Genomic DNA, 25,065 nt, shown 5'->3' with positions numbered 1-25,065 from the left:
CTATTGGCTAAGCCCCGCTCTGAGGTTTCTTGGTGGCAAGCCACAAGTTGGCCTCAATGCTTTTCGCACATGTTTTAGGCTGCCCTCTACAGCAGTGGTCCCCAACCCTGTCCTGGGGGCCCATCAGCCAGTCAGGTTTTCAGGATATCCACAATGAATATGCATGAGAGAAAATTTGCATGCACTGCCTCCATAACATGCACATTTTCTCTCAAGCATATTCATTGTGGATATCCTGAAAACCCGACTGACTGATGGGCCCCCAGTACAGGGTTGGGGACCACTGCTGTAGAGGGCAGCCTAAAACATGTACGAAAAGCATTGAGGCCTACCTTGTGGCGTGCCACCAAGAAACCTCAGAGCGGGGCTTAGCCAATAGAGGTTGCTCAATCTGCCAGGCCGCCCATGTCCCTCGACCTCCCATGGAGTGGGACAAATGTTGGAACAGCGCACAGAGACAGGGAGGAAGGACGTCCTAGCAGAACTCTCCTTCACTATCTCTGCAACAATTTTTTATTTTTTTTTATTAAAAACACTTACCGGAGCTCAGCCTTACCTGGCTGAGCACAGAGACTGTCTCTGGCTGTCGGGGGAGAGGGAATTTGCCGTTACCACCGCACTTGGCTTCCTGCATCTGCTGCCTTTCAGCTACTTGAGCACCTAAGTCCATGCTGGTTGAAAAACCAGCTACTGGACCAAGGCACACCTCTGAGGGAACACAGAAATCACCACAGGAATTCTCAAATGTGGGAGGGACTTTATGGTATCACCACCGGCGAGTGGGGCAAATTATTTTTCTCCTTTTCTCAAATTGAAGCAATCCCCAGTGGGAGAAGCACGTCCATCATCTGCTGGAGACAGAGAATACTGGCAGGCTGATGTCCCTAGAGGGGGGTTATATACTGTGACATCAGCTTACGCCATCTCCATCTGCTGGTAGGAGAGCATAAACCCACTTGTTCTGGATTCATTTGACTGGATGCTAAGAAATGTTTTTTTTATTTAAGGGTAGACTCTCTTAGGGTGGCTAGTGCTTCTTTTGAGAATCCAGTAATTTATATCTGGGCTACTTCATTAAAGTTCAAAAGGATAAGGGCAATCTTGTCTCCCTCTGAATTAATGCCTAGGAGCTTGAATGTATCCTGCAGTTTAGCTAGATGATTTAATGGCAAGCTCCAACCCATTTTCATTGTGATTTGCTTAGCTAAACTTTGGTGTAGCTCCGCACAGTTTAGTGTTTGCCTGGGGGGTGGGCTACAATCCCTGTTCCTAGCTCTCTGCTCCATAACCTCACTGGGTAGCTCTGCTGCATTAGGATAAGCTCCTATGTTTTTTTTCTAACTCAGAAAGATGTCTTGCTATTGATCTGTGATCTACTTCCCTGATCTGGTTACTGGGAAGTACAGGAGAGACACTCCTATCTTCTTCCCTCCTTGATCAGTTGATCTGTTGTAGTCGGTGGGAAAATATTGGTGATTTTGTCATAGATTACACAACACACGTTTATAAGCATAAAAGTTTTACTTATAAGTCTGAGAATAAGCAATAAAAAGCATACAAGATTAGAGATTGCATTAAAGAATACCTACATAAAAATACTTTCCTCACAGTTTCCGATGTGCGATATTTTTGGAAATCTGGAAACACAACGCATTGGGAAATCAGAACAGCTCATTGGTCACTCCATTAACCACTGGTTTCAAAGCTGTTCCTCCAAGCTGTTGGTTCTCTGATTTGTCCTAGTTTCTTCTTTGGATGACTCCCATGTGTTTTCGAGGACCCAACTGTCTGTTATCATATCAGCAAAACTCAGCTAGGTGTGGCCCAGAGGCTAATGTCTTGTTTTTCTCAGATATCTGCACAGTTAGCCTTTTTGAGTAACTGATCTTTCAGTATATCTGATCTCAGGACTTGTTTTCTGTTACAAGCAGGCTAAGAAAAATGGCATATTTATTCTCAGAACTTACAGGCCTTATATCAAATAATTACACCCGTAATATCAGTGATTCCTCTGCTTCATTCATCTCTATCACGATACAATACTCTTCTGCAATCTAAATACTGCTTAAAATAATTTCTCACATGCCACCCACCAAATCTTGAAGCAGAGTAATCACTAAAAGTTGTTCATATGTACTTCCATCTTATACAGAGGAAGGGTAAATACACGAGTATTAGCTTTCACAATACAAATCATGCTAATGCAAACATAAATCAGTATTTTATTTCCTATGCCTTAATATCTTCCCACCATACATACATGCTAATAGCCTAATCAGGTTATTTGGCCCATCTTGGGGAAGATTATAATGTTCAATTAATCATTTAGTACTGTTTAGTATCTGTGGCGTATGATCAATAATCTCTGTGCAACACTGGGCACTGAGTTCATCATTTAGTATTTGGTAAATACCTCATTTTTTTCCAGGAGGCAGAGAGGACAGTCACGACCACTGAAGTGACTGACTATTCAACTCTCAAGTCTCTTAGACCTTCTCTCTGCAAGTCACCTTGGCCCAGGGTGCACGGGGGCAAAACAGGAGAAAAACAAAAGCACTCAGTCGGGCTGAATTCTTCTCTTCAGATGGGTTTTGATCAACTGACTCTGAGTACTGGCACCCTGCCATTTTTAAAGGGCTCACCTATGCATAATTCAGCAGCTCATGCATAGTCAGGAGAATGCATAATTAAGGTTTTTAATTAGCAGACCTTCCCACGCTTTTACCAGTCCTTTGTCTCATCTCCCGGTCCATCAAATGGTCAGTTCTGATGAATGACAGTTATTCACATTTGACAGAGCTCTGATAAACTCTGCTCCCAGATTGGGAAGGAGGACCATTAAGAGAGAGGCCTCAATATTATTTCAGAACTGATTCATACAGGGCCAGATGGCCTATGTTGCTTTTGGTCTCTTTTTAGGCATCAGCTTGGCTGAACGGCCAATAAATCCATCAGCTTAGTTCACGTACACAGCACTGCAGAGTTTCCTTCTGGCTGCCCATGGCAGAACAGCAATGTCCATTTTTTTCCTTTGCATTTAGTTAGGCATAGCCCAAATAGGACTATGTCCATTTTTACTGGTATCAGAGAGCCCATCTTAGCTGCTTATTCTGTTAACAAGAAGTGGGATATTTCCTACAAATCCTTAATCGCTGGAGTGTGTTAGTAATCTCTCAATGGGCATTAGTCCCTGCAGCAGCCTACCTAGACAGGAAATCATTCAGCTGCAGAAATCTAATGACAGGTATGCTAGCTATATTGTGTCACTCCTTAGATTTCCAAAGAGTAAGAAAACAATTTTTATTGAATAGTTGGCCTGCCCTCTATGCCAGTCTTAGCCCATAGGGCAAAATTAGTTTAGGTAAAGCTCCCAATCTCTCACACACATACACACTCCTTCACAATCTCCTCATATAGGCTCCCTCTCTCTGGCACCCACGCTCAAGCACCCCCCCCCCCCACACACACACTTACCTTCCCTGCTCTCTCACACCCTCTTGCTCACCCCCTACCCCCTAGTCCATCCTCTTGCCACTCGACATCTTCCGTGTTTATCCCATATCCTTTTGAATTCTCTCACAGTTTTTGTCTTCACCACCTCCTCCAGGAGGGTATTCAAGGGATTCACTACTCTTTCCATGACAAACTATTTCCTAATGTAGAGACCACCTGGTTTCTTTTAGATGGCCCTAAATAGCTGCCCTGGTAGTACAGAGGGACAGAGCATTCCTTTCAGCACCTCCCTTTGAGCTTGTCTGTGATTGTTTGAGCACTGTCCAGAATGGGGGGTGTCAAGCCCTTAGAGAGCATGGTTATTTTGGTTTAGCTTTCATGGAGTGAGGATCTGTTTTTGGTTTCTCCTGTGTCAGTTAGGGCCTACTAACCTAACTTGGCATTTTTGTATAAGGAGATTCCTCTAAGTGCACTCCTTGACTGTGAGGATCGGCCGGACGTCTGTGTGTGCGCATGCGCCTTCGCTGCCTTGCGTGCCCATATTGGACGTACAGGCATGCATGTATTCACTTTAGCCGGTGGGGCTGCTAAAGCCGCTCTCTCTCTCGCCGCCCTTCTACTGCTGCTGGGGGCTTGCGTGGCCGCAGCCAGGGCAGGTGAGCGGGGACTGGGGGAAAGTTTGGGACTGTGAAATTTCGTCTCTCTCTGCTTGGGCTTGGATTGGGTTGGTTTGATTTGGGACTGGGCGGCTAAGTGTGAGAAGCATTTTTTTCTGTGGATTGGGTTGCTTTGATTTGGGACTGGGCGGCTAAGTGCGAGAAGCATTTTTTTTTCTGTGGATTGGGTTGGTTTGGGACTGGGCGGCTAAGTGCGAGAAGCATTTTTTTTTTCTGTGGGTTGGTTTGGGACTGGGCGGCTAAATTTCGTCTCTCTCTGCTGGGGCTGGGATTGGGTTGGTTTGGGACTGGGCGGCTAAGTGCGAGAAGCATTTTTTTTCCTGTGGATTGGGTTGGTTTGGGACTGGGCGGCTAAGTTCACCACACTAACGCAAGGGTCAGGATAGGCGGTAAATTAGTAGGTTAAAGACGCGGCAAGATAGCAGGTTAAAAAGGCAATAGTCGGGGCGCACTTTACTGTATGGGAGGGAATAGCTAATCGGATCGTTTACATACATATACATGCCGCGGGCGGAAAGGGATACACGTCAAGTTAAAGAAGCGGTAAGGATCGGTAAAAACAGATAGTGAATCGCAGGTTAGACTTACGCGATGAAATTGTGAGTACACAGTGGCTTAGAAACGGGGTAACTGTGGCCACGCTTTACTGTATCGTCCTGAAAGAGAGGATGTAACCCCCCGCCCTCCCCCCAGCATGCTTCAAAATCTTTAAACTGTGATAATTTTCTGCCGGGTCTGTGACCGGGACCTTTTGGAATTTGCTTCCTTTTCCCCAACTAGGAAAAAGTGGAAGGTGGAGGCCACAGCTGGACCTGATCCATTACCTCTGTTATTTAGAAAATGAGCATCGCTTTTAACTTTATTTTCACTCCCCAAGCAGGAGGTAAGTGAATGTATAATGTAATTCTATTTTCAATGTTTTATTTTATACTTTTTATATAATTGAATTACGAATGTATATAAAATATGTGCAAAATAGACACAGTTGAAGCCTTCACGATGGGCATTACTGCTCACAAGTTTCAAGTTTGTGCTAAATTCAACCTCTGGTGCGTCAAAAATCAGAAATTTTGAAGAAACAGATGACCAAGTCTAGGCTACATTTTCATTTTCAAATTACATGCAAATTTTCTGGAAAAACCTAAACAGACATATACAATACAAATTAGTACAAAATCTTATAAAGTGCAGTATACAATCTAAAGAAAAATGCAGCAATAAATCCCACTGCCATTCTTCTAATTAAGAACCCCTCATTCTGCTAAACCTTTTCCCTCACAGGGTCTTGTCTCACATTAACCCAGTGTTACTTAACCTGCAGCCTGCCTACCACCTGCCCTTAAAGAAGCCCAAGCATGGTCATAGGCCAGGCCTCATCAAATCTCAATCACTGCCCTGACCTGTCTTATCTTTTAAAGAGGGTCGTGGCTGAAGAAAGTCAGGCTGCTGACAATCCATCTTTGCTAGCTAGGTGCTGCTTCTTTTTACATTTCTTAGGTCTTTTACACACCCAGCTCCTAAAAATGTTCAGGAGAAAATGGAGCCAAATTCTGATATTGTTCTGTAGTTTCTGTGCACAGCCCTATTACAATTACTAGCAGATACCTGGTGAAATTCGCCAGCGGCTCCTATTCATTCCCCTCCTCCCCATCCAAGCCTCATCACCGATGTCCTGTGCATGGCCACACCCTGCTCTAGCTCAAACCCAGCCCTGTCATCCCCTACCTTCCTCTACCACCGCAGTACTGTCCAAAACTAAACACTGTCAAGCCTCCCCTCTGCCCCCAAACAGACTTAAAACCTAGCACAATCATCCCTTCTGTCCACCCTTTTCCCCATCTGAACCTAGCACTCATCCCTCCTTCTACCCTGCCCCCTCCCAGCCCCACTAACCAGAACCCAGCACTCTCATCCCTCCTCCCCTTACTCAATCCCAGCAGGCTCATCTCTGCTCCCCCTCCCCGACACCCTCAGGCCAGCAGTTGCATCCTTCCTTCCCCTTCCCAACCTGAACCAGGTACTCATCCCTCTTCAACCCCAGCAATCTCATCTTTCCTCCCCAACCATACCTCAGCACCCACTCTTCCCCAGCAGTATCATTCCTCCTTCCCGTTCCCCACCCAACCCCAGCACTCTCAACCCTCCCTTCTCAACTGCCAGACTTGGCCTGAGTGTACTGTGGGGCTGGAAGTTCCCTTGGACCGGACTCTGACAGTGGCATGTAGGCACCTAATTCCTGAGCTGTATGTATGCTCCTCAGTGGCCAGTCAGGTGCACAGATGCACCCTACCAGTCCCTGACCGTCACACCCTATCTGATGTGTTGTATTCATATTGATTTAAAAAAAAAAAAAAAAAAGGATTTAAAGGATATGAACTTTGCATTATGGCTGGTCGAAAAGACGTTTGCTGGCACAGTGGTAAAGTCTGAGTGAGAGTGCGGGACACCATCTGATGACCTGCAGAGGCTGGGAGCCTCAGTTCTCTTTCAGGAGGCTGGCTTCAGGGTTCTGCTTGTCCACGTCAGCCCAGTATGGTAGAATAAGAGGTAAGGTGCACAACTTCTCTTCTAGCACGGACCACAGCTGAGACGCTACAAAATCATTTCCCTTCTTTGATAAATGGAGTCCATCACTCAAATATGATGAAAAGCCCTGTATTAAAGTTTGGAATTAAAAAAATATAGCAAAATCATTAAACAGCAAAACCAAAACATTTTTCCACTCATATTTTTTCCAAATTCCAGCAAAGAAACAGACAAACCATGTCCCCTCCTTCCCAAAGAATGAGACTAGGAAGGGGGTCCAGGCAGGTGCATATCCGGGGAGCAGAGCCCAGCCCCTGACAACATGTCTCAAGGACTAGGAACATTTTAAACCACTAAATTCATCTTCCAATTAAAAGTTCATTCATTCCATCTCAGTCTGAAATCAGGCCACGGTGTCAAAAGGAAAATTGGTTCTTACCTGCTAACATACAGTCCTGAAATATCACAGATCAGTCCAGACAAGTGGGTTTATGCATCCCTACCAACAGATGGAGGCAGAAAACAAAACTTTGAGGCACTGCTACTTAAAAGAGTGCCACCTGCAGTTCCTCAGTATTGACCTGTAACCAAGCCAAATTGTAGATTGAATTCCCCCTCTATCTTTTTTGTTTTTATATATATGGGCACCAAAGAAAAAAACCCCCTTAGTTTGGAACCACTAACACTGAGGTTTCCCCCAAAAAATTCCAGCCGAAAACATTTTTGATCGATTTTAACTCCTCCAATACAAGAACAATTTACAGAAAAACAGTTTCAGACAGAAAAGCATTAGGAAGTTCAGTCTCTCGGCAGTCCAAAAAACCAGGGCAGGTCTCTGGACTGATCTGTGGTATTACAGAAATGAAAATTAGCAGTTAAGAACCAATTTTCCTTTCCTGAACATACCCAGATCAGTCCACACAAATGGGATATACCCAAGCACCTCTACACTGGGTGGGAACCTGAAAGACCCGCTCTTAACACACTTTCACCGAACATCGCCTCTTCCTGCAACTGAACATCCAAACGATAATGTCTAGGGAAAGTTTGGAGTGAGGACCAAACTGCAGCCCTACAAATCTCCTGGGGCGACACTAACTGATAGGGATGTGAATCGTTTTTTGACGATTTAAAAAAATTGTCAGATATTTTTTAAATAGTCAAAAATCGTTAGAGTCGCGATACAATAGAAATTCTCCCGATTTATCATGAAAAATCGTAAATCGGGGGAGGAGGGAGAGGGGAGGGCGGGAAAACCGGCACACCAAAACAACCCCTAAACCCCCCCCCAACCCTTTAAAACAAACCCCCCCAAAATGTTTTAAATTACCTGGTGGTCCAGTGGGGGGGTCCCGGCGCAATCTCCCGCTCTCAGGCCATCGGCGCCATTTTGGCTGCCATTAATATAAATGGCGCCGATGGCCCGATAAAAAAAAAACAAAACCCACCCGACCCTTTAAAATGACCCCCCCTTAGCCTCCCCCCCCCCAAAACCTTTTAAAATTACCTGGTGGTCCAGCGAGAGCGCGGGGGAACGATCTCCCGCTCTCAGGCCATCGGCTGCGTTAATAAAAATGGCGCCGATGGCCCGTTGCCCTTACCATGTGACAGGGCAAAGGTAGCGCCGGCGCCATTTTGAATATTGGCAATACGGCCTGAGTGCAGGAGATTGCTCCCGGACCCCCGCTGGACCCCCAGAGACTTTTGGCCAGCTTGGGGGGGGCCTCCTGACCCCCACAAGATTTGCCAAAAGTCCAGCGGGGGTCCAGGAGCGACCTCCTGCACTCGGGCCGTATTGCCAGTATTCAAAATGGCGCCGGCGCTACCTTTGCCCTCACCCCGGACCCCCGCTGGACTTTTGGCAAGTCTTGTGGGGGTCAGGAGGCCCCTCCCCAAGCTGGCCAAAAGTCCCTGGGGGTCCAGCGGGGGTCCGGGAGCGACCTCCTGCTCTAGGGCCGTATTGCCAGTATTCAAAATGGCGCCAGCGCTACCTTTGCCCTCACCCCGGACCCCCGCTGGACTTTTGGCAAGTCTTGTGGGGGTCGGAGGCCCCCCCCCAAGCTGGCCAAAAGTCCCTGGGGGTCCAGCGGGGGTCCGGGAGCGATCTCCTGCACTCAGGCCATATTGCCAATATTCAAAATGGCGCCGGCGCTACCTTTGCCCTGTCACATGGTAAGGGCAACGGGCCATCGGCGCCATTTTTATTAACGCAGCCGATGGCCTGAGAGCGGGAGATCGCTCCCGCTGGACCACCAGGTAATTTTAAAACCTTTTTTGGGGGTTCGGGAGGGTGGGGGAGGGTTTTTTGATTATCGGATCGGGCGCAGCCGATAATCAGAACTCAAATCGGGCTGGGCGATAAAAATTTTAAGATTTGGATCGGAACCGATCAGATTCCGGTTCCGATTCACATCTCTACTAACTGACACTCGGCCCTCAAGGTCACCTCCACTCTTGTTGAATGTGCTCTGAGACCCATCGGAATTGTGTGGCCCTTGCAAATATAGGCCGAACAAATAGCCTCTCTCAGCCAACAGGACAAAGCTGCCTTTGAGGCCTTCTCTCCTTTGCTCACACCACCAGACAGCACAAACAGATGATCCGACCTAAAACTGTTAGTGACCTTCAAGTAACTCAGCAGAGAGCAACGCACATCCTAAAGATGAAGCTCTCTATCCTGCGGGTGATCTCTAGACCACTCCGGAAATGCTGGTAACTCCACTGTCTGATTCACGTGGAAAACAGAAACCACTTTTTGCAAAAAGGAGGGAACCGTAGGCATCATCACCTTGTCATCCTCAATATGCAAAAAGGGGTCTCGACAAGGAGCCTGAAGCTCAGAAATTCTCCTGGCTGAACAAATAGCTACCAGAAAAACCACCTTCAATGTAAGTCCTTCAAAGTAGACCGTCTCAATGGCTCAAAAGGCACTTCACAGAGAACCCGTAAAACCAAGCTGAGGTTCCAATTCGGACACACCTTCTGAACCGGAGGGTGCAAATGCTTAACCCCCTTAAGGAAACGAACTACACTGGGATGGGAGGCCAAAGACTTTCCCTTCCATTTGCCCCTAAGGCAGCCCAGGGCGGAAACCTGGACATGCAGCAAACTATAGGCCAAACCCTTAGACAAACCCTGCTGTAAAAAAGACAAAATGTGCAGAACCCCTACAGACAGGAGATCCAGATGCTGCTGAAGACACCAGGTCTCAAAAACGTTCCACACCCTGACATAAGCCATAGAGGTAGGACGATGCACCTGAAGCAGAGTGGAAATCACTGGCTCCGAATAACCTTTAAGATGCAACCACCGCCTCTCAAAAGCCAAGCCGCAAGACAAAAGTGATCCTCCTGATCCAAAAATATGGAACCTTGTCTCAGCAACCTCAGTAGATAAGCTAACCGAAGAGGCCCGACTACTGCCAGATACACCAGATCTGCAAACCATGGGTGACGTGGCCATTCCGGCGCCATCAGCACCACTGTCTCTGGATAAGTCTCTATATGCCGTAACACCCGACCGATCAGCGGCCAAGGCGGAAAAACGTACAGAAGGATTCCCGTTGGCCATGGGCACACAAGGGCTGCCTTTGGTGCTGTGCCACTGCACTGCCACAAGCAGTGCGTGAAAAAAGTCTCAACGGCCGTACGGTGCAATCGCTCAAGCGGCGCGCAGGAAAGCACACCGGTCCGTGCCACGTCGGCAAAAAAGGGCGCCTGACTACAAAATTCTCCACCGAGGAAAACACGGCTCAACTTCCTCACACTCCCCTCCTATCCCAGCAGTAGCTCCCACTTTTCTGCCACTCCGGCTAGGAATGCCGAACCCCAACTGCCTTTCCCACTCTTACTTTCAACTTTGGTTTTTTTTTTTTTTAAACAAACTTAACCCCCAAGTAAAAAAAATGAGGTACTTCCCTGAACTGGAGGCAACGGCTGTCAAGAGGGGACCTTGGGAGTCCCAGAGGGAGCCAGTCCCCTGGCGTTCAATGACTCCGATACCAGCGGGCACAACAGGCAGGGGTATCCAACCCCCTCTGGTCGCCCGGCTCGACCCGAGGGATGGCCCACTAAGGAACCTAGCACCTCGGGGAGCAAATTACTGCTCATTAAGTCTCCAAAAACAGTCTCAGTCAGAACTTCAGGTTTGCACCTCTACCATCTGCTGGAGACAGAGAAATACTGAGTAACTGCAGGTGGCACTCTCAGTTAAGTAGCAGTGCCTCGAAGTTTTGTTCTCTGCCTGCATCTGCTGGTAGGGATGCATAAAGCCACTTGTCTGGTCTGGACTGATCTGGGTATGTTCAGGAATGATAATTTAACAGGTTACCAGATGGATTATAATAATAAAAAAAAAAATACATGACACTGTTCAGTGGCCGGTCCAGCAGCAAGTGCTATATGCTGCCATTTGGAAGGCCCCTGGTTCAGTCCCCAGGCTGCAGGATTAACATTTACGGTGCCCATGGGGGAAGGGGAGGGGCCAGATTTGGGGTCCCAAGCCTGTAGGTTCCGGAAGGAGCCCTGGTGCATTTGCCCCTGCCAGGTACCATTACTGCAGTGGCCCAACTGGGGGGGGGAGGAAGACTATAAAATGGGGAAACAATCTCGAGGTACTTGCAAATGAAAATTCATGGTGCCATATCCCAGCCCTGCTTCTGACTGAGCTGGAAGCAGGAAGAAACAGCCAGATCAAAAAAAACTGCATTGTTCTGTTCTTTCTAGGTAAAAAGGAGGAACAATAACAAAACAAAACAAAACAATTCATAACCTTACTTTACCAAATGCTTAGAATATGGAGCTCTTCACTTTCTGTAAAGCTGTTATGGGTTAGAAATAAAGCAAATGCTCCATCAGGTCTTATCTACTCAACTGGCTGAGAATTCTGGTTATTGTGATGAACTTTCTTGGGTTTCTGGTACATCTGCACTTGATATTCTAGGAAAAGGTCCAATAGTTTACTAATCCACAGCCAGGCCGGGGTTCTGTTTTATGAGCCATCTGGAGCCAAGAACCTTTCACAAGCAGCCGCAGATTCTGCTCTACAGACAACCACCCAGCACACAGACCCAAGGTACCATCACTGCTAAAGATCAAATGAGGAAAAGCTCTCTTCTCTACCAGCTCATGGCACCAAGAAGGTTCTGCTCAGATGCTCCCCTCTTCCAAATCTCGTTTGTTCTGCACTGGACAGGATGTGCTTGAGGAAATTAACCCAAAAGGTCTTTTGACAGAACTTTCCAAGGCCTCTCCACGCCCCGTGACATCTGGATCTCGGATTCCACCCTGGCCTCATATGCTGCATTTGTGGCTGGCCTGATTTGGAGCTCGAAATATCCAATACTCCCGTGACATTCAAAGGGATGGAGAGGGGGAAAGAGGCGGTGCAGTAACCACATGAGCCCTTCAATCTTTCCTCACCCAAGCACCTCCCCGATTTCATGCAGAAACTCATCCCTCCCCTGCTCTTTACAAGGAGCAGCTTCTGATCCCAGTCCTCATGCTGTTCTTGTGGAAACTCAGGTCAAGGCACCAAAATTCTAACTGTGGGGTTTTTATAGAGTCAATTAAGATTTGGAAAAAAAAATAGCATTAAAAAACTAGCATAAACTAATCTTTCAAGCTTGTATTTCACAAGTTTTGTCTTCTTGTAGCTATGATCACTTTATGCCCCCCATGCTAACCCCGTTCTTCTCACAGAAAACCGTACAATTTCTTAACAGTTGAACCCAGTCAGGCATCTCCCACAGCTACATCTGCACATACAGAATTGCCTTACCTCTACCTATACAAGCAAGAAACCAGACTGTAAGATCTCATGAAAGCTGATGGGGCTCAAACAGCTATTTGGTGGAAGTCTTAAATATTTCCCTGGGTGTGCCTATCTCATATCTAGGGAGCTGGAAGTGAGCCTGAATGTTTCCTTGATGGTATTTCATTCCCTTACATCCCACTTCAGCACCCAGAAGACCAGGATACTTTGCTAGCTGCAGTCTACTTTCACTAAGGGGGGGGGGGCAGGGTTTTCCCAGTCCTGACTGGTGGCGTAACTGTTCAAACTGGGAACATGCAGCTGGTGCTGAATGGCAGCATGGAGCACTGGCCCTAGGTCACTATCATCACAGGCTCCTTACCTGCTTATCCTGCTGCATGAGCGTCCACAGGTCAAGCACACTGGTTCCACAACTCCTGGCTACTTGCACACAGGCCTTGGCATATTCTCCGGTAACAGAATTGAGGCGGTTTAACTGGTCACCTGATGAACAAGTATAGCTTACCTTATTAAAATGGACCTCCCACAATGAAGCCTCAAACAACACTCAGGTTTGCCGTTACTCCCCCCTTCCCCTCTCAGTTAAAGCAAAACAGGACATATTCCTCACATCTTCATGCAGCCCTGACTGAGGAGCTCAGCTGGGCAGATTCCCTCCCCCAGAGAACCCAGGCTAGAACCAGCAAACTAGCTGGGACTCCAAGGTAACGGCCTCGGCTCGGCACTCCCCATCTCCACCTCAGACTTTTACTCTTTCCTTTTACAACACAGGCCAGACATCGCTTAGCTTTCTTGTAAGTTAAACTAGCAACTACGCTTTCATACAGGGGTTGGCAAGATTAATACAAAAGGCGAGTGCGCTTTGCACCCTCCAATTTCACATAGCTCACTCCTCCCTCTCTTATTTTTCTGGCCACCATCTCTCTTCCCTTCGGAGGAAGTGCATTTTCTTCGGTGGCCGGTGAGCTTTGCTATGCTGGGCCTTGGCTTAATCCTCCTCCCACTGCTGGGGCAGAAGTGAAGGCACGGAAAGATTCCAGTTCAACGTACCCAGAACAAGGGAACAATCGTTAAAGGAAAACACAGAATGGTAAAATCTTGTGCGGGGGGGGGGGGGGGGGGAGGGAAGAAAAAAAAAAAAAGTCCTTTGAACATTTAAGCACTCCAAAGCTGTGAAAGGTGACAAAACAGCCCCTGCTATACTGGTTCAGCTGCTCCAGAATGACGTGTATGAATGCCACGCATTAGTGGGAAATTTCTGGATCTTAATGAGAAAGATGGCACATTGGAAAGTTGTGGCCACTGGGATCCTTCATTTTCATGTCACCCTTCTCTATCAATTACCACCCCCCCCCCCCCCCCCCCCACACACACACACACTCCATCCACTGCCATTTTAGGAAGAGGAAAATTAGTTCTTACCTGCTAACTTTCGTTCCTGTAGTACCACGGATCAGCCCAGACTGCTGGGTTAGGCCTCCCTTCCAGCAGATGGAGACAGAGAAAACCTTGAAGGGCATCCCCTCTAAGTACGGTGTATCACCTGCAGTCCCCCTTCAGTATACACAGTATCAAAGCAGAAATTAAATTGTAACAGTAATCCAAATTTAGTGGCTAAATCAAATCTATGACCAACAACTCTGTACAGATTAAGAGCACTGAAGTCTTCATTCTGGTATAGTCTGACAGTAAAATGGAAAATTTCGAGCGGATCTGAAAAAATTAAAAACAACAACTACTCTGAGCATCTGGGCTGATCAGTGGTACTACAGGAATGAAAATTAGCAGGTAAGAACCAATTTTCCTTTCCCTGTACATACCCGGATCAGCCCAAACTGCTGGGATGTACCCAAGCTGCCTTACATGGGGTGGGACCTAGAAAGCCCCGCTCGAAGTACACTGCTTCCAAAACTCTTGGAGTCAGGAGCCTGAACATCCAAACGATAATGCCGAGCAAAAGTATGCAAAGACTTCCAAGTCACCGCTCTACAGATCTCCTGGGGGAAAACAAACTGACTTTCTGCCCAGGACGCAGCCTGAGACCGAAGCGAATGAGCCTTAACACCCTCTGGAACCGCCCGCCTGTGACATATATACGCCGATGCAATAGCCTCCTTCAACTATCAGGCAATGGTGGCCTTGGAAGCCTTATGCCCTTTCTTAGGGCCGCGCCACAAAACAAAAAGATGATCAGACAAACGAAATTCGTTAGTAACCTCCAAGTAACGCAGAAGTACCCGCCTAACATCCAACCTCCTCAATTCGCGTGCATGCGGAGAATCTTGATCCAAATCCGGAAAAGCAGGCAACTCAACAGACTGGTTCACGTGAAAAGCTAATACAACCTTCGGAAGAAAGGATGGCACCGTTTGCAGAGAAACACCAGAATCCGAGAAAACGTTCACGACAAGATAGTGCCTGAATCTCGGAAACTCTCCGAGCCGAGCAGATAGCTACCAAAAACACAGTTTTGAGCATAAGGTCTTTTAAGGTAACAGGCTTGAGCGGTTCAAAAGGAGGTTTACACAACGTCCGAAGGACCAAATTCAAACTCCAAGATGGACAAACAGCCCAGAGGGGAGGATTCAAGTGCTTAGCCCCTCTAAGAAAACACACATCAGGATGAGCCACTATGGACACTCCTTCCACCTTTCCTCGTAAACAGCCTAAGGCCACCATTTGCACCCTTAGAGAACTGAAAGCTAACCCCTTCGCCAAACCCTCTTGTAAGAAGGCTAGGATGTGGACTATCGAGGCGTGCCTAGGGGAATCATTCGATCTACTGCACCAAGAGTCAAAAACTTTCCAGACCCAGTCGTACGTAAGAGAGGTTGATGTTTTGCGAGCCTGCAAAAGAGTGGAAATTACCATAACCGGATAACCCTTCTTCCTCAATTGCTGCCTCTGATAAGCCAAGCTGCTAGACAAAAGTGATCCACCTAGTCGAAAAATATTGGAACTTGACTCAGGAGATTTGGAAGATGACCCAGACAGAGTGGGCTGTCCACCGCAAGGTTGATGAGATCTGCAAACCATGGCCTCCATGGCCATTCTGGAGCCACCAGAGCCACTGTTCCCGGATGAGCCTCTATTCTTCTTAAAACCTTGCCCACTAGGGGCCAAGGAGGAAAAACGTAGAGCAGAATGTTGTGGGGCCACGGAAGGACCAGAGCATCCACTCCTTCCGCCTCGTGCTCCCTTCTGCACTGAAGAAGGGAGGCGCCTTGGCATTCTTCCGAGTTGCCAATAAATCCAAGCGGGGAATCCCCCACCGATGAGTTAACAACTTGAAAGCCTCGGACAGCTCCCACTCTCCAGGTTCCAGTCGCTGATGGCTCAGAAAATCTGCCTTAACGTCGTCTACCCCGGCAACGTGAGAAGCTGCTAGCCTGGTCAGATTTCTCTCCGCCCAGGCCATGAGCTCGTCCGCCTCCAACGCCACAGGACGGCTTTTCGTTCCTCCTTGCCGGTTGATGTAGGCCACCGTCGTTGCGTTGTCGGATAATACTCTCACCGACTGATGACGGATGAGAGGAAGGAACATCTGCAAGATCAATCGTACCGCTCGTGTTTCCAGATGATTGATGGACCATTGCGCTTCCTGCCGTGTCCATTGGCCTTGTGCTGCTTGAGATTGGCAAACAGCCCCCAACCGGAAAGACTGGCATCTGTCGTGACAATGATCCACTGAGGGAATTCTAGCTCTACTCCTCGAGACAAGTGTTCGGGTATCAACCACCAAGTGAGGCTGGACCTGGTGGGCTCCTGAAGCGGCAAGGGAATCTGGAACTCCTCTGATTTGGGATCCCAACGTGAGAGCAAGGCCCTCTGCAACAGTCTCATATGAGCGAAAGCCCAAGGAACCAACTCCAGTGTAGATGCCATAGAACCAAGCACCTGCAAGTAATCCCACACCTTGGGAGGCGGCAGAGCCAAGAGATTATGAACTTGAGAAGTCAGCTTGTCTATCTGTTCCTGCATAAGGAAGACCTTCCCGATCCGAGTATCGAACCGCACCCACAAAAAATCCAGGACCTGGGTAGGACACAACTGGCTCTTGGTCGGATTTATGATCCAGCCCAGAGAGTGAAGGGTCTGCACCACCTTGGCCACCGCCGTCTTGCATAGTTCCTCTGATTTCGCTCAAATGAGCCAATCGTCCAAGTAAGGATGGACCAGGATCCCCTCCCATCGGAGAGCAGCCACCACCACCATCACCTTGGTAAAGGTGCAGGGAGCGGTAGCCAGCCCAAAAGGACAGGCCTGAAACTGGTAATGTTTGCCGAGGATCATGAAATGTAGATACCGCTGATGGTCCTTCCGAATCGCTATGTGTAGGTACGCCTCCGTCAGATCGAGGAAAGCTAAAAACTCTCCTCCTCTGACGGAGGCGATTACGGACCGTAGAGATTCCACGCAAAAGTGGGGCATTCGAAGAACTCGGCTGATCTTCTTTAGGTCCAAAATCGGACGGAAGGACCCGTCCTTCTTGGGAACCACAAAATAAATTGAATATCTGCCGGTTCTTTGCTCGCCCAAAGGAACCTGGATCACCGCTCCTAGATCTATCAAACAACAAAGCGTTTGATCCACCTGGTGTCTTTTCCCTAAGGGCCCGCAGAGAGACACCAGAAACAGATCGCGAAACGGACGAGCAAAATCTAAGGTGCAACCGAGTTCTATGATGCTTAGAACCCAGTGGTCCAACGTGATTTTGACCTACTCCTCGTAAAACAGGGACAGCCATCCCCCAACCATCGGAACAGAGGGGTGGGTCGGCGTTATTTCATTGGGATGATTTAGTTCTTGCTGCACCTGGAGCACCGCCATCTCGGGGAGGCCTACGGCTGCGAAAGGAATAAGACCAAGACTGAGACCTCCCAGATGGCTGCCTCTGGCCAAATGCGGCTGGCTTAGACTGGCAAAAACAGCGCTGGCCTCTAAAATGAGAACGGGAAGGACTGAAACCCCTGGAGGCCTGAGGCCTATCCTCAGGGAGTTTGTAAACCTTATTATCCCCCAAGGATTTAATGAGCTGCTCCAAATCATCCCCAAAAAGGAATTTTCCCCTAAAAGGAAAAGCTCCCAACTGCGACTTGGATGAGGCATCCGCCGACCAATTACGTAAGCACAAAAGTCTGCGGGCCGACACCACAGAAGTCATAGTGCATGAAGACATACGAAGGAGATCATACAAAGCATCAGCTCCATACGCCACTGCTGCCTCCAAACGATCAGCCTGTTCTGCCTCTTCCGGGGAAAGTTCCCTGGCACTCAGGAGCTGTTGCACTCACCGGAGACTTGCACGTTGCATCAAACTATTACAAACAGCCGCCCTAATCCCAAGGGCCGACACCTTGAAGATTCTTTTGAGAAGAACCTCAAGCTTACGATCCTGGGGATCCTTAAGGGCAGCTGCCCCAACAACCGGAATAGTTGTAAGGTTCGTGACTGCAGACACGGCCGCATCAACCTTAGGTACCTTGAGGAGATCCAGAGAGTCGTCTGGCAGCAGGTACAACTTGTTCATAGCCCGGCCCACGTGAAGGCTCGCCTCTGGAGTATCCCACTCCCGATACATATGCTGAAGTAACATGGGATGGAACGGGAAAGTTCGAGCCGGGGGGCGCAGACCAGAAAGCACTGGATCCACTATATCCTGATCCTGGGACGCCTGTATGGCCAGTATTCCCAGTTCCGCTAGAACGTGTAGGATCATCGGCTCAATTCGTCCCTATGAAAGAGCCTAAGGACTCTAGGATCATCCCCTTCCACCGGCACCACCTGCTTGGAATAGTCATCCGCATCAGTCTGAAGCGGATCCGCCGGTGTGGTATTCCCTTGGTCCCTGGTACCGGATGCTCCCCGGACCACCCGGATCCGAGAGAACTCGGGAGGATCCGCTCTAGGAACTTTTGCGGATGGAGAGGGTCCAGCCGCAGGCTGACTTGGAGGGGGCTCGGTTTCCCCTGTAGGCATAAGGCTAGCTAGGTATGCCTTATGCATTAATAAAACAAAGTCAGCAGAAAAGGGGGGCTGGCCCTTTAAATTTCCCCATGGGGAAATTCCTAAAGGCGCTGGAGGATGTGTACAGGAGCCCTGAGGAGACCCAGGGCTCTGATCGTGCGGGAACAGCTGTGGAGGAAGAGCCCCTCCCCCTGCCGAGAAATCTGCATTGGCGTCAGTAGCATCCAAAATGGCCGCTGTTCCCGCGCTCCCCAGGAATTGCACAGGCCTTGTACCATGAGGCAGCAACTGGTTACCCGCTCCACAGGACCGTGCTGCATGCCTCCCCCTCCCGCCAACGCCGACAGGCCCTCGCCCTCAGGGAGACACCAGGAGCACAGGTTCTCGCGGGAGAGCCGGGTTGCCGGCTCCCCTCAGGCACAGCATTCCAAGGCATGCGGCATCGGTGCGGTACAGAGCAGGGCAAGCTGAAAAAAATTTACTACAGCATGGGAGGTCAAGAAACAGCGCTGCTGTCTGATTTCTTCACTTTTTTTTTCCCAGCGCGGCAAAATGAGCCGCGCGGGCCTCACCAGAGCACACCCAACTATCGTCTCTGGACCGGGGGGGGGGGGGGCAGAGGAGCGGCCCACCGGTAAATCCCCCCCAGTAATTCACCGTCTGCTCTCTGGGATTGCGGGTGGTCAGGTGACCACCCACCAAGCCTACCACCAAGGAAGGAAAGTGAATGAGCCTTCTCCTCAGGAGGCAACGTGCTCTTCTCCTAATTAGTTTTTCCTTTTTTTTTTTTTTTATTTAAAGAAAGTGTCTTTGATTTAGCCAAAAAATAATAAACCAGGATTCCTGTCTTCCGGATCAATATTTATCTTTTTTTTTTTTTAACTAAAGAAGCAAGCTACCAGGACAGCAGGTTCTGCCACCTTAATCTGCTGGAGACAGAGAAATACTGAAGGGACTGCAGGTGGTGCACTGTACTTACAGGGGGTGCCCTTCAAGTTTTTCTCTGCCTCCATCTGCTGGAAGGGAGGCATAACCCAGCAGTCTGGGCTGATCCGGGTACATACAGGGAACTTTGAATTTAAAAATTCCTGTCTGCAATTTGAGTGTTTAAAGCACTGTTCCCTGCCAAGAGGACACTTGCACGTTGCTCCCTTCGGTTTTAGCACAGGTGAAAGGGAGGCAAAGATTCATTTACCCTTTGTGAGGCACCATTTCTTCCATGCCGACTCTTCCAGTGGGGGAGGAGTCACCAAAACAATCTTCTCTTTCGTAACAGCGACAGACTGCAGATACTGAATCATACTCTTCAGATTCTCCGCATATTCGTCCAAAGCAATGTGCTGCTGGGGATTCTCATCTGTCCAGGAGAAATAAACCAAAAGGGTCATTCCTGCTGCCGAGAGGGAGCGCCCACGTTCTGCGTCCCTGAAACCAACTCTTTCTACCTGTGCTTCCCACCCCCACCCCCACCGTGTCCTGTGCAGGTGGCATCGGGTGCGAGGAAAGGCGAGGTGCCCGCCTGCAGCCCTTCCTTACATCTCCCACACATACATGTCTCGAGGGATTGCCGCGGGAGTGCCTGACAATTCCTTTTAGAGATTTTTTAAATTCTTCATATGGCACTATTATTGCTATGACCACAGGTGCAAACAGGCTGGTGAAACAGCATCAACAAAACCAGTCAAATGGCAATAAATCTTCTGCAAGGAAAGCAATCGGTCTGCCTGAGACTGAACAAATTATCTGAAAGAACCAGGGAAAATAAGCGTGGGGGGGTTTTTTTTTTTCCAAAATCTCTCTCAACAGTGACACAACAGCGAATGACCGCGAAGAGATTAAATCATATCCCTTAGAAAATGTCCTGAAACAGTGAAAAGTAAGCTTCAGCATGCTAAAGTACCATCTGGGTCAGGGCACAGTTTTTAATATATTCCAAGACAGTAAGCGTAAGAGAAGACTGTGAACTTTGTTAATCTTTGTCCAGAGATAATTGCATGGGAGGAACGCTCACACTTCCATTTTGATAAAGCTGTGTTTGTTGCCTCCTGCTCCTTGGGCCACCAGTTCAATTGGAACTGGGCACTACTGGGCTACAGAGCCACAAGCCTTTATTCCAGGGGTGGGGAACCTTTTGTACAAGGTGGGCAATCAGGAGACCCCATCCAAGAGAGGAGGGATGGGGGTTGAATTAGCTGTTTCAGTAGGGGAGGGGGATAACTAACAAATAAAAGAAATACTTTCTTTTTTTGCAGACTGGTGAATGAAAAAAAGTAACATTAAAAGAATCTGATGGAGTGGAGTGAAGGGAAGGAGTAGCCTAGTGGTTAGAGCAGGGGGCTGTGAACCAGGGAAGCCAGGGTTCAAATCTCACTACTGCTTCTTGTGATCTTAGACAAGTCACTTCACTCTCCATTGCCTCAGGCGAGCCTTCTGGGGATAGGGAAATACCTTCTGTACCTGAATGTCATCCACTTTGAGGTGCCAAAAAGCAGAATATAAATAATATAGATGTGGCACATCAGCTGTTTCTGGGGGTAGGGGGTTGCTGCAAGAGGTTCACTAGCTCTACTTTATTCACAACTACCCAAAATTAGCCTCCTCTATTTTTTTTTTAACATATGTACTCTTCCCAGCTCAGTTCTGCCATTGCAGTAAGTTCTTGGCTAGCACCCAAACATGGAGCCATAGTCTGGCCACCAGCTGTTCGCACTGAGCTTCCTCTGTAGCTTCTCCAGATCCTCCTCACCAGGGTTTCCCAATCCAATCCTGGCAGCACATCTCACTAGTCTGTTTTTCAGAATAGCCACTATGTTTATAAATTATCTGGAAAGGGATACAAGTGAGGTGATCAAATTTGCAGATGACACAAAATTATTCAGAGTAGTTAAATCACATGCGGATCATGATAAATTGCAGGAACCTTGCAGGAATTATTAGGAAGGGAATGGCAAATAAAGAGAAGGATGTCATAACGCCTCTGTAGCGCTCCATGGTGAGACTGTACCTTGAATACTGTATGCAATTTTAGTTGCTGCATCTTAAAAAAGATATAGTTGCAGTGGAGAAGGTACAGAGAAGGTCGACCAAAATGATATATGGGATAGAACGGCTCCCCAAATGAGGAAAGGATAAAAAGGTTAGGGCTGTTCAGCTTGGAGAAGAGGCGGTTGAGGGGGATATAATAGAGGTCTATAAAATCATGAGAGGTCTAGAACGGGTAAATGTGAATCGGTTATTTACTCTTTTGTATAATAGAAAGACTAGGGGCACTCCATGATGTTAGCAAGTAGCACATTTAAAACAAATCAAAGAAATTATTTTTCAATCAACTAAGGTCTGGAATTCAGTGCCAGAGGATGTGGTTAAGGAAGTTAGTGTAGCTGGGTTTAAAAAAGGTTTGGATAAGTTCCTGGAGGAGAAGTCCATAAATTGCTATTAATCAAACTGACTTAGGGAATAGCCACTGCTATTACTGGTACTAGTAGCATGAGATGTTTGGGTATTTGCCAAGTACTTGTAACCTGGTTGGACACTGTTGGAAACAGGATGTTGGGCTTGATGGACCCTTGATCTGACTCAGTACGGCAACTTCTTAAGTTCTTAAGATTCAGAGCTTGGCAATCCTTTCCCTTCTCAGCTGGTGGAACGCTGGCTGCTGAGAAGAGGTTTGCCAAGCGCAGAAGCTATGAGCTCCAGTGGCAGATAACACAGGGAGGTCTTGAGTTCTGAGAGAGGGGGGACTGAAAAGAGCCGCCAATGGGCTACCCTTCTACTATGACACTGATCTCTGTTTAATAATAATGCATTAAAAATAAAGTTTAAAAGACAAAACAAACAAAAAAAAAACAAAAACCATACTGAATTGATCGAACTCTTTGCTCCCAGTTTGCTTTTTTTTTTTTTTTGGCCCAGCAGCTTTTTACTGCTCCTTTGTTTTTCCAGCCCAATGGGAACCTATCCCAACCTGTATTACAGTGCCAAGATCTTTAACCTGGGGTCCCCACTCTGTGCAAACAGATGAGGGGCACCCTTTACCCATAGACAGAATTGACACAAGATTAGGAGAAGCGGGGCTCCCTTACCATACACCAAGACTTGACCTGGGCAGGAAAAAACCCCCAGCCACTTAAAAGCTGCTGGTTTCTTGACTTCAGAGGATGAACAATGCTACTGGCTATTAAATAAACAAACATTTCAACCTATTAATCCCCCATATTGAGAAAAATATGACACTGCGGTGCCCACAGTTCAGAAGTAAAAGTTATTTCACGAAAATAACATTAAAAAATGAATTGGAAAAAAAAAAAAGTGACAAGCACCTAACCTTTCAAAGAACTATCATTGGCTCCAAAGAAGATAACGACTGCAATGGTATTTTCAGTCTCCGAATCTCTGGTGATTAATCTCGGAAGCACAATCTTAGCCCATCTTGTATTATATCCTGACAGCCCCCGATTTATAATGTCACATTTTCTGTAGAAAGGAAATATGTAAAAAAAAAAATATTGAAACAATCAGGGTTATCTGTTCCTACTTGATCATCATAGTGCAATTCCCTTGGGCTCTCGTAGGGGTTTTCCTGAATCCCCAGTAATCTGCAGGTTCATTTTTATTACTTTGCCAAGCCTGGTGTTCTCTTGCTCCCACAGACTGCACCTCTATGTGCCAATGGGAGCTGGTACCACCACCTCAAAACAGTAACTCAGGGTCACGCCAGAGCCAGGCAGTCCTCCCTCCACCCTGCCATGGTTTGCATCTCTGACATATTACATCAAAATCCACAGCCTTTTGCCTCTTAGCACACAATACAGTTTTTTCAAAAGTAATATTCACCCATAACCAATAACAAATTTTATCTTTCATTGTAACTGAAATGTTTGGGTTTATCCCCAGCAATTGCTGTAAATGCCACAGAGCCGTCCCCTTCTAAACTGTACTACAAATCATACTGGGGCCGATGTAATAAGACCCACGGCAAAACAGGTGGTAGTTATGAGCGCGGGTTTTGATCACTGTCGGGCCGATACAGTAAAGCACGGCTGCGGTTACCCTGTTTTTAACCCGCTTTGGACACACATTTTGGACGAGTATGGCTAACCCGCGATTCAGTATCCGGTTTTACGCGTCCTTACCACTTACTGAAATGGACGCGTATCCGTCTCCGCCCACCACATGTACATATGTTAATGATCGATTTAGCTATTCCCTCCGATACAGTAACGTGCGCCCAGATTATCGCCTTTTTAACCAGCTATTTTGCCGCATCTATAACCTGCATGTGGCTAAAGCTGCTGCTTCCGCAGGATATAAAAAAAAAAAAGAAAGAAATTACACAAATGATTTGCACGCAGAAATCCACGCACTCGAAGAAATGTGCGTACCTAATCATGGTAAGACCCTAGGTAATAAGCGTCCACATCCGTGCTGAAAAGCTGCCCTGGTAATTGACACACAAAAGCGAATGTGTCAATTTTCATATGTGGGTGACAACTGCATGGCAGCGAGATGTGTTCAGCTGGGCACCAATCTGGATGCTCAGGTGCCGACACAGGCACTCAGCCGGACGCTTGGGCACCGAGATAGGAACTCCGATGGCCGTGTATCTGGCCACTCGGTTGCGGAGATAGACGCTCAACTGGGTGCGAATCTGGACACTCAGACATCCAGAATGGTGCCTAGCTAATTACTAATATGGATGCTTGGTCACGAATCTTGCCACGAACATGTCTCCCGGGTCAGTAAAAGTATGATCCTCAAAGTTATTTTTATTTATTTGAATAACTATGTGTTACAGAAAAAATGGCAAATGTTTTCATGAGTAATAATTGACACCACATGGCAACTATAAAGGAAAATTGGTTCTTACCTGCTAATTTTCGTTCCTGTAGTACCACGGATCAGTCCAGACTCCTGGGTTCTGTCCACTCATCAGCAGATGGAGGCAGAAAAAGTTCCAACTGACTCCGCCCCTTCCATGAGGTGCACCTACATTATGTCAATATTTAAATGTAACAAAGCAGAACTACTAAAAAAACCCAACTAAGTAGCTAACTGCTATAAACTGGGAGAACATTCCATAAGAACCAGACTCACTGACCCAAATGGCAGCAGAGCACCTAACAACATATAACATACATATTATGTGAAAATACTTATCTGCAAAGTAAACAACAAGAACGAGCGGACTCTCCTTTATCTCCAAACTGAAAAGGGTGGGACTCTGGACTGATCCGTGGTACTATAGGAACGAAAATTAGCAGGTAAGAACCAATTTTCCCTTTCCCTGTACATACCCGGATCAGTCCAGACTCCTGGGATGTACCAGAGCTCCTTTACCTAGGGTGGGACCCTGAGAGTCCGGCTCGGATCACCGCATCACCGAAACCCCCAGATCCTGGAGCCTGAACATCCAGGCGATAATGTCTAGCAAAAGTATGTAAAGACTTCCAAGTCGCGGCCCTACAAATCTCATGCGGAGATACTTGCTGACACTCCACCCAGGAAGTTGCTTGAGACAGAGTAGAATGAGCACGAAGACCAGACGGAAGCGACCGACCATGAAGTATGCCGAACCAATAGCTTCTTTTAGTCATCGGGCTATAGTAGCCCTAGATGCTTTGTGCCCTCTCTTAGGACCGCTCCAGAGCACAAAAAGATGGTCCGACATGCG

At 47.6% G+C, this 25,065-nt stretch overlaps 1 protein-coding gene across 5 annotated transcripts in view; it reads right to left on the bottom strand.

The window, feature by feature from the left end:
* Nucleotides 1-5,031: 5,031 nt before the first annotated feature.
* IAH1 (isoamyl acetate hydrolyzing esterase 1 (putative)) overlaps nt 5,032-25,065 on the bottom strand; it is a 31,918-nt gene continuing 11,884 nt past the window's right edge. For all 5 annotated transcript variants that reach the window (XM_029595845.1, XM_029595843.1, XM_029595844.1 and 2 more), the window contains exons 3-6: nt 22,720-22,868; nt 19,591-19,752; nt 12,790-12,911; nt 5,032-6,783 (exon numbers count right to left, since the gene is read on the bottom strand). In XM_029595845.1, coding sequence (XP_029451705.1) covers nt 6,607-6,783; nt 12,790-12,911; nt 19,591-19,752; nt 22,720-22,868 — 610 coding nt within the window. In that variant the 3' untranslated portion in view covers nt 5,032-6,606. The remainder of the gene's footprint in view (nt 6,784-12,789; nt 12,912-19,590; nt 19,753-22,719; nt 22,869-25,065) is intronic.

This window comes from Rhinatrema bivittatum, chromosome 3 (assembly GCF_901001135.1).
Source record: "Rhinatrema bivittatum chromosome 3, aRhiBiv1.1, whole genome shotgun sequence".
Classification (NCBI taxonomy): domain Eukaryota; kingdom Metazoa; phylum Chordata; class Amphibia; order Gymnophiona; family Rhinatrematidae; genus Rhinatrema; species Rhinatrema bivittatum.
Note: the sequence above shows the minus strand (reverse complement) of the source record. Positions and strands in the feature narration are given on the sequence as shown.